The sequence below is a fragment of the Seriola lalandi genome, unplaced genomic scaffold (genome assembly GCF_002814215.2).
Source record: "Seriola lalandi dorsalis isolate HSWRI2012SDOR001 ecotype SW California unplaced genomic scaffold, Sedor1 jcf7180002054887, whole genome shotgun sequence".
Lineage (NCBI taxonomy): Eukaryota > Metazoa > Chordata > Actinopteri > Carangiformes > Carangidae > Seriola > Seriola lalandi.
This window is the reverse complement of record NW_019525439.1, coordinates 1,118,847-1,128,066: the sequence shown is the minus strand read 5'-3', so window position 1 is coordinate 1,128,066 and position 9,220 is coordinate 1,118,847. Positions and strand designations below refer to the sequence as shown.

The 9,220-nt window shown below is 40.1% G+C and overlaps 1 protein-coding gene across 1 annotated transcript in view; it reads left to right on the top strand.

Annotated features, from left to right (window-relative positions):
- Positions 1-620: 620 nt before the first annotated feature.
- Positions 621-9,220, top strand: part of cap1 (CAP, adenylate cyclase-associated protein 1 (yeast)) — a 14,179-nt gene continuing 5,579 nt past the window's right edge. The window contains exons 1-6 of the mRNA XM_023429077.2: positions 621-765; positions 6,347-6,439; positions 6,677-6,777; positions 6,963-7,040; positions 7,628-7,771; positions 8,548-8,633. Coding sequence (XP_023284845.1) covers positions 6,349-6,439; positions 6,677-6,777; positions 6,963-7,040; positions 7,628-7,771; positions 8,548-8,633 — 500 coding nt within the window. The 5' untranslated portion in view covers positions 621-765; positions 6,347-6,348. The remainder of the gene's footprint in view (positions 766-6,346; positions 6,440-6,676; positions 6,778-6,962; positions 7,041-7,627; positions 7,772-8,547; positions 8,634-9,220) is intronic.

Sequence of the window (9,220 nt, the reverse complement as noted above, 5' to 3'; positions counted from 1 at the left end):
TATTCATAAAGTCAGTTTAACATTTGATTGTGCTACTAATTCATGTAAACTTGCCACCATAGATCAGTGGTTACATAACCTTAGAAAACGTTTGTGCATCACAGGTGCACTCTAGTACTAAAACAAATAGCAGTACAACCCTCACTTTATTGGGGCAAATTCCCTGGTATATTTGCCTCTGTAATCAAACTACTGGGGTCCCAAAAAACCTCATTGAGTATAATGTGCATATTTACTGCATGTACAACTGCTTTTGTACATTACAAATATGTAAAAGACTACATGTGAGTACATGCACCCTCACCTCAGGGGCCGGGCCAGGACAGATCAGCAAACAAGTTCAAACATGAAACATGCATCACTAAGACCCTATGTATTTATGCAAACTGGACATGTCTGTAGATAAATGCATTGTTGCATCTTTCTTTTGTGGCATGGAGCTCAGTGCAGGGGAAATAATTGCCATGGGGACACATCTCTGCTGCATCGCCTTCAGATATGTCATGAGAGGAAGGAAAGCAGTTGTTTCATCTTTTTCTTGCTTAGTTTTTTTTTGCTGCCCTCTGCCTCTCACACTCCTTATATGGGAAAGGAATTAGTTGCGCGAACAAGGGCGGAAACACAGCGCGGTGACGGCTGGGTAAACTGACATACAGGAAGAAAAAGACGAAGCTCAGTCTGCTCTGCGAACCTGTTCCCTGCACCTCCCCACCGCAGATACACGGAGATATTAAGGACCAAATCACTGCTTGACCAGTTTAGCAGGTAAGCAGTATGCAGTTGCCGCACTGTACGGTTTGTAGCTCATTAAGCGGTTTTGCTTGAGATGAAAAAATAAGCTAAAGAGGGAAAAATGCGTCGCCGCTTCCTCTAAGCAGAATTCATTTATTGAAATCGGTGTGATGCTAACACACCCCGGTTAGCCGACTCCGTTAGCCTTCAAAATCTAAGCCTGACCACTGACCGACACAGACCTTTTAAAATGTTTTAAACGTTCATTTAATTCCCGACTTCTTCTTTCTCAGATGAGGGACGCTGGTTCGCTGAAATGTGACTACTTCTTTTTTTCTGCAGACTAGTGCAACATTAGCTAACAGAGGGAGGGGTGTGTGAGAGGAAAAAAAAATCAGGAAATGCCGAAACAGACAGCAGACACTCAACAACGGGGAGGGGGGGTTGACGGACACAAATTAGACTAACAATATATACAACTCTAGTCTAACGTCTTTACTGCTCTGACAAGGAGAAACAGTTAGTCGGGAGTTGTGTTGCTATCTGTCGCTTTGTCGCCGATAGTGTTATGACACATTTTGTATAGCCCGCAGATTTGTCTCCTCATCGATGAAACCGCTTTCCAGCAAACGTTAACGTCATGTAGGAAAACACATTTTGCCTTTTAGAAACTTAATTCTAAAAGGGATTTAATCTTTCATATCCCACCGATGCTGGACTAGTGGTAAACAGTGGTTTCTGGGCCAGGGTAGACTAAATTAGCCGGGGACACAGAGTTCCCCACGACACCCACCAACGGCTCTGCTAGCTAGCTTTAGCCACGCCGTTTCTCGTCCTCGGCCGTCTGATTGAAACCCCAGTGATCGCATTAACATCAGCGGCTTGAACTTGATTTGTTTGGAGGCTTGAGCCCACCGAAGTAGGACTGTGAGCAAGGTTACAGCTGACGGCCATTGCTTTGGCCTACTTCTGCCTCTGCGACAAAGAAAAACGATGTGTGTTTTGTTTTAATCATTGCAAATACATAGAAAGGGCTACACATACACTGCTGGACTCTGACTCCTTTATGTCTGAACGTCTGCACCGTCGCCCCCGAAGGCAGAGAGGCACAAACCCTCACACAGGCCTAACCTACTTCACTGCCCCTGTATGCTGATGGTGCTTTATGCAGAATATTTCTGCCATATGTCCACAAAAGTAGGTCTGTGGATGCAGTCAGCAGTGTTTTACATCTTGGAGAAAGATGAGCAAGAGCTGTAATGTAGAGTGAGGAAATGTAAACCACTTAAAATACATCTTTCCATAGACTAGGGGCCATGGCTGGATTACTGAACTGTGCAAAGTGGGCAGCTCCCTACAGGCCCCAAAACCCCCAGGGTTCCCTCCATTTCTATCTACAGTAATTTGATTAATGTCAAATTTGTTAGAAATTTACACCACTGAAGTAAAATAACGACTATGACTATCCTCCATCTTGTGGCCCTGGTCTGGAAGTGTCAAAATCTATTTTTATGACCATAATTGTTTAAGTTATATTGAGCTCATTAGTTGTAAAGTTGTATTTTGCTCTTTCTGTGTCTAACACACAGAAAACTTGGACAAGGTAGTATCATTCCACCATAGGAGACATGTCCTGGTGGTCTCTTGGTGCCAGGGGGAATAATGAAACTGCCAAGTATAGCTGCGGTCAATAGGGGTCCAACAACAAATTTAGGAGGTTATACTGGCCATGTCAGGGGCTCTTATGTATTTGTGTTATGACATCTGAAAGTATATTTGCTTTGTTAGAGCTGCTATATCTAATTGATATTTCCCTTGGGCCATTTGTTAAAGTTTATTCCTTTGTAGATCATATTCATGTTGTTGCCTTCATCCCAGCACATGATTCATGCATTTATGTGCTTTGCAGACATTGTACTGTCATTGTTTAATATTCTTAGCCTGAAATTTACTTTAAAGCGTAAGGCTGGCGACAAATTTCACGAAAAGACCAATAACAACAATAAGTTAGTCACCTTGTCTCTTTCAAAAAGTAAAAAAAATTCCTGAAACAGCTGAACACTAGCTTTTAGCAAATGTTACTCAGACAGAATGAAATAGTGCATTTATTAGGCCCTGTTTTCAGGGTTAGACTTGGATCTTGTGGTGAGCTTAGGTGATCTCAGCTTTGTCCTCACCAGGGGGACGTGAAGAATAACATCAAGTCCTCTGAAGTCATAGTAAGAAATTTCAGTATTTATGTGGGACTCAACTTAAATGACAATTCTCATGTTCAACGTAATTGAGGAATATGTTATCCAGTGCAGCAGAGTGACTTGATGCGTTTTGACTAGTTTTTGGAGAACAAGAAACTTTGGACACACATACTTGTTGGTAAAATCAATTCATTGTTAGCTTTGGGTCCAAGCTTCTGCACATGTAATCTATTTTCCTAAATTCTAGCTTAAAAATGCAGCTGTGGAATTCCTCCACCTCTGAAGTTGTAGTTAAGCCCAATTTTTTACCCATCTTGCCTTTTTATAGTGCGTAAATTCTAAGGAAAAAGTTATGGCAGGCACCATTTCCTGTCCTGAGTCATCATGGCTATATCTGCCCTCATGTCTCTGGAAAGTTGTTTCTTCTTCCTTGACAGTGGAGTTTCGTTGGCGGTCACCACTTGGCTTGAACATCTGTGGTCACATTACTTTAGTGGACTTGAGGAAAGGGTCTCAACCATTTAAACTGATACAGCAACACACTGAAACAGCATCCAGAGCCCCCAACAATACACTTTAACAATTAACAGTACCTTTTTAAAAACAGTCACATCTAAATGTTGTTTTTTGTGTATATTTCTGTACTCCACTTACACCTTTAGGGGCCACTCCCTTCCTGTATCACTGGTGAGTCATTTCTCAGCTGAGACCAGGAAATGTAAGAGTTGAACTCTGGTATCCACAGGTGTACTGTAAATGTAGCTGTGGCCCTGAACATTAAGGCATGTAGGTCAAGGGTAGCGAGGGTGTGTGTCCTGCTATGATCTAATTTATCTCTAAGCCTTGTGGAGAAATGAATTTACAACCCTGTCTGAATGAGTGAGGCAGAGCAAAGGGAAGTTTAGGCATTTTGAAATGGAGCTGCTATAAGAGTAGTACTTCATCTTTCAGAGTAAATGAATGTTTTGCCTTTTGTTTTCAAAGGTGAAAAGCCATCACCCCTCCTGGAGTAGTTTCAGTAAACATTTTAGGGTTGTTAGTAATATAGTGCTACTGATATTCAGGCCTATTGACATGAAGTAATTTAACAGCTTTACGGCTGACATAATGTATAAGCTACTCCACCCTGCTTTAAGGCACCATTACTGCCTACAATAACATGATTAATATGGGCTTCAGGGTGAGCCTGAGTCATATGATAGCATAATGCAATTTTAGCTAAGTTTTCCAACCTGCCATAAACACAAATCTGGCAAAAACTTTGCATTTCCTCAAGATTTTAACCTGAATAAGATTCAAATTTAAAGATATATTACAGGCACAAGATGCCACCTGCCAGCTCAGCCTTGTATTGTTTGAAATCCTTTGATAATAGTGCCAATATGATACCTGATATTTGATGACAGTATTTTTTTTTTTTTTTGATTACTAGCTGTAAGAAAGATAGAAAGGTCTAAAATTACCAAAATATGTATTGTAAATCCATATTTAAATGATCTAACAATAAGCAAGCAATATTATCAGTCAGGCACCAAAAGCTGGCAAAATGTCTTGATTTGTCTGATCAATAGTCCAGAATAAAAGATTCAGTTTCACAGTGATGCAAAACAGAGAAAACAGCAAATCCTCAAAATTGAGAAGCTGGAACTGGGAAATATTTGGTGTTTTTGCTTGAAAAATTATGAACAATTAATCAGTTAAAATATTTGCCAATTTGTTATCAGTCATTCGACAAATCGTGTTTTGAGAATGTAAAAGTTTGATACTCAGCTCTACATAATAGTATCCATATTAGTTTGCAACTCATTTATGCAACTGAAACTCTTTTCCCTCTTGTTTTTATACCCAGGAGAGCGCATACGTCTTAACCTGTAGCTTCAACTATCACAGCCAAAATGTTAAGCACTCTCAGTCATTAGTTCTCCAAAGACGTAGTTCAGTGCCTCTGTAGTGAAAGTGAGACGGTGGCAGCTGGTTTATCTCCTGGACTCATTAGTGAGAGTGGTCTGTGTGACTCCATTCATCGTCAGCCAGGTGTAAGTACCTGAGACTGGAGACACTCTCAGCCACACAGATGAAGGCAGCGTCGGGTTACGGCTGCCTTATGTAATGTTAGCCTTTTTCGTTAGGCGTGTCTGTGAGTACTTTAAGGTGTAAGATTATTCTATATTTGAATTGAAGTTAGTTAGTCGGGTACTTGAATGGGTGTGTTAGGAGTATCAGTTTGCATGTTGGCACACATTTCTCACTGTTTTGCTGTTACCAGATTTAGTCCCATCTTTAATGTTGTTGTGTAACCACTTCCTTACTTTGCTCTATTGCTCCTGCCCTTATATTATGAAATTGTTTTGTTGTGAAATATACAAGCACGTTGAGCGGACATACTTGGGATGACAGGGCAGGTCTGCACTCCTCACAGTCAGCAGTAACTGGTAATGATCTACATAGCTTTACTCAGCAAGTCCTGACCTGCTTTACCAACAATCCCATTCCTACTTTTTCGTTACTCGTCCACAGTTGAGTATCACTGATCAGTTGGAATTCAGTGACTTTCCCTCCAGGGCTGGCAAAGGATGCCTTGAGATTTGCACATGTACATATTTACAGTTTTTGGCTCCATTTTTAAAATTTTGGGGGATTTGGTCTGTGTGGACTATGTTGGACATTGGGATTCAGTGTAAACTGTGTGCACAAAATAACTGCAGACTGTTTTGAACTCCAAGTGAATTTCAGTGCTATTTCAGGGCTTCTTTCATGCCTTGTAGGACTAAATCAACCAACTGCAAATGTGCCCAGGATTCAGAGCACTGCTGTTGTTATCTTAGTATCTAAATTTTAATTGCAGTGATTGCCTTCATCTTGTGTCCCAGGGGTAATTCAGTCCCCCAATTAAAAGGCTTGAACAGAAAGTACCACTGTGCCTTGATAATTGTAAACAGTTGATCAAGACGGACACAAACACCAGTACAAGTATTGAAAGCTTTTAGTGTCTAGTTTGGTCTAAAACTGGCCCGTGGATGCAGTTGCAAAATCTGTATTTTGTTGAGACAGTTCAGCAACTGAGCTATAATGTCAGATAACTAAAGTCTGTATTTAGGGCTTCAAAAAATGTAATAAATGTTGCATGAAATTTGCTGCTTAAAGAAGTCCTTGTCCAACCATTCTTACTGCTGTGTAGACTAGTATTGTTTGAGAATAAACAGATGGGTCAGGCATCAATTACATCTTTGAAGCATCTTTATTCGTAGCCTGTTGCATCAGTTTAAGAGTGTTTGGCTCAGGTTAATGAGTTACAGATATAACAGTGATGCAAAAACAGGATTTAAATGGCCTCTAGCTGTTGTATATTTTGAACGGGGATGCTTGGTGTCGGCTCTTCCTTTTTTCAGCTGTCTCAATCCTCTTCTCCAACTTTACAGGTATGGCTGAGTTGGCGAGTCTGGTGCAGCGGCTGGAGGTGGCGGTGGGTCGTCTGGAGGCCATGTCAGGCCCTGGAGATTCTGCTGGGGGAGGTAATCATCAAATGTCATTATTATGAAACAATTACTCTATATGTTACATGAATAAAAGATGTCTGGTGATAGTTTCTTTGAGTGAAATATCCATGTATGTTTATGTGCAGATACCAAAGTTGAGTTTAAAGGAAGCTGTTCTTGCAAATCAGATAAACATGTTAATGGAAGCTTAAAACCCTGTTTTATTTTTATTTATTTATTTATTTATTTATTTATTTTTTTAAATCTTTACAGCTGTATCGGTGTACGTCGAGGCTTTTGACGGGATTGTTAGCGGTCCTGTGGCCCAGTACGTGTCCCTCAGCCAGAAGATAGGAGGCGATGTCCAGAAACACGTAAGTCAATTTTAAGATACAACATGGTATAATATGTGCTAATTAAAGGTAAAGTTTAAGTAAAATGCATTCAGATAATAGTTAATTAAAATAATTTATAGTAAAAGCATCCAAAAACACTGAGATGATGTTTTGTTTTTCACCTTTTTTTAAGACTTTTTGAATTCCCTCTCTTGTCCTACCAGGCAGATATGATAAAGCAGGCATTCTCCAGTCAGAGACAACTCCTCATGACGGCCTCGTCCTCCCAGAAGCCCTCTGATGTGAGTTAAACACACTTGACGTTCGCTAAGTCAGTCAATGTCTCAGCTAAATAGACAGCACATTGATCGATCAGGTTGAAACAATCTGCATAATTCATTAAGTTTGCCTCCTGTCCTGAATCCCTGCAGCCCCCTCACTCTTCTGTACAGGGTGTCTGTCAGTCTTGTTTCTCCTCATTTCCTGCCCCATTACATATGCACATTTACAAAACAAGACTTGGTATTGATGGTGTTGGTTATTAAGTCACTCACCCCAACTAATCATACTCCCATGATAATAACAATAATAATGGTATTATAGATATTATATATTATTGGTTGCACATGCATAACTGGTGTTACTTCCATATTCCACACTATCGTGTGACTGGACATGAGACTTGCTGTTCAATGGCTGAAATTTCTATTGTGGAACTTTTAATTTGTATCAGTGTTTTGTTTTTGTGTTTTTTTGTCACAGCACACAAAAAGTCATCAGACTGATTGGAAAAAGTTTCTGAATCTAAAACTTTAATTTGCTAAAAATCTACTATATGAGGGAAGAATTCTTTAAATGTGAAAACTTGTGTCTTCTCTTTCCCGCTCAGGCAGTTTTGACGACCCTCCTGCAGCCGGTGTCCAAAGCCATCCAGCAGGTGCAGGCGTTCCGCGAGCAGAAACGCACCTCGCCGCACTTCAACCATCTCTCTGCTGTCAGCGAGAGCGTGCCTGCCCTCGGATGGGTCGCCATGGTGAGACTGGGGATGGTAGTGCTTAATCAGCAGGAAAATAAACTTTTTAGCAATGTAGTTTGTATGTTATGTGTGAGTGATTTTATGTTTGTGCTTTGTATGTATGAATGTTTGTATGTTTGTATGTATGTGTGTGTGTGGGTGGATAAATGAGTGTATAATGGCAGGAAACAAGCCTCTCTTTGATTCTGTCATCGCTGTCTGGTGAGCGACAGTTTCTTGGCTGACACACAGACGCCAGCAACAGAGCTGCACTGTTTAGATGATTAACTCTTTGTTGTTGTTGTTCCTTCTCTTATGAATAATACATCAGCTTTTCAAATTCACATAACACATTCATTCTTTGTACGCCTACTCATGTATCTCAAAGATCTCATCATTAACTTGAACTGGATTTATTACGTATACCACTCTTTTGCTACTGTAGTATACAAAATAAAGGAGATGTTTGACATTTTTTAATTTGCTTTCCTGCCAGGAGTTTGATGACAAGATTGATAGCACTCATCTTTCTACGCTAAATATGAAGCTACAGTCAGGAGGCAAGAAGCGTAGCTCAGTATAAAGACGGGAAACAAAGGGAAGCATGCTTACAGACGCATCCAAAGCTCTCTAATTAAACCAATAGTTTATGGAAATAGGCTTGTTTTCTTGCTGGGAGTTGGATTGCGAAAAAAAGTGTATTTCCCAAAATGTTGTAACTATATCTTTAACCTCAGTTAGGACACGAATGCAGTAATGTTTAAAATCTTTTTTTTTTTATTTCTTTGTCCCAGGCTCCTAAACCATGCCCCTATGTTAAAGAGATGCTGGATGCCGCCATGTTCTACACTAACCGTGTGCTCAAGGAATTCAAGGAGAAGTGAGTAAAACTTCTGTTTCCTATTGTCTGCAGCAGTAAAGCTGTCCACACACTAATTTTAGATACAACGCAGTAAGAGTCAAGAGGGACTCCTTTTGCAATTTGTTCTTATTTTTTTTAGAAGCTGCGTCATTTTGTCTTTGAAATGTTGTAACATCTGAGATACAGGTACATCTGTCTTTCATCCTTTCCTTCCTTGAGGGTCTTTTTTAAGTTGAAGTATCCAGTAGTTTTACTGAGTCAGTGCGGCCACACAACACGCTGATGCACTGGGGGTAGACTTCCCCTATTTAGACCTGAAATCAAGCTTTAGTGTTTTTGAGCAGATCTGAGTTACAGTCTAGTTAGAAGGTAGAAGTCTCAGACTAAAATCAGCTTCTTTATGCTGAACAGTTGCACAAAAACACGACTTGTATTCAAATTTGTCGGTTAGCTTTCAGCAGGGTTGAATGCAAAATAGTAGTCCTGTCTGTTTTCCTGTGGGACTGACAGACCATTGAAAAAGCACAGGGGGAAAAAGAAACTAAAAAGGAAACTAAAAAGGGGGAAAAAGAAACTAAAGAAATATATATATATATATATATATA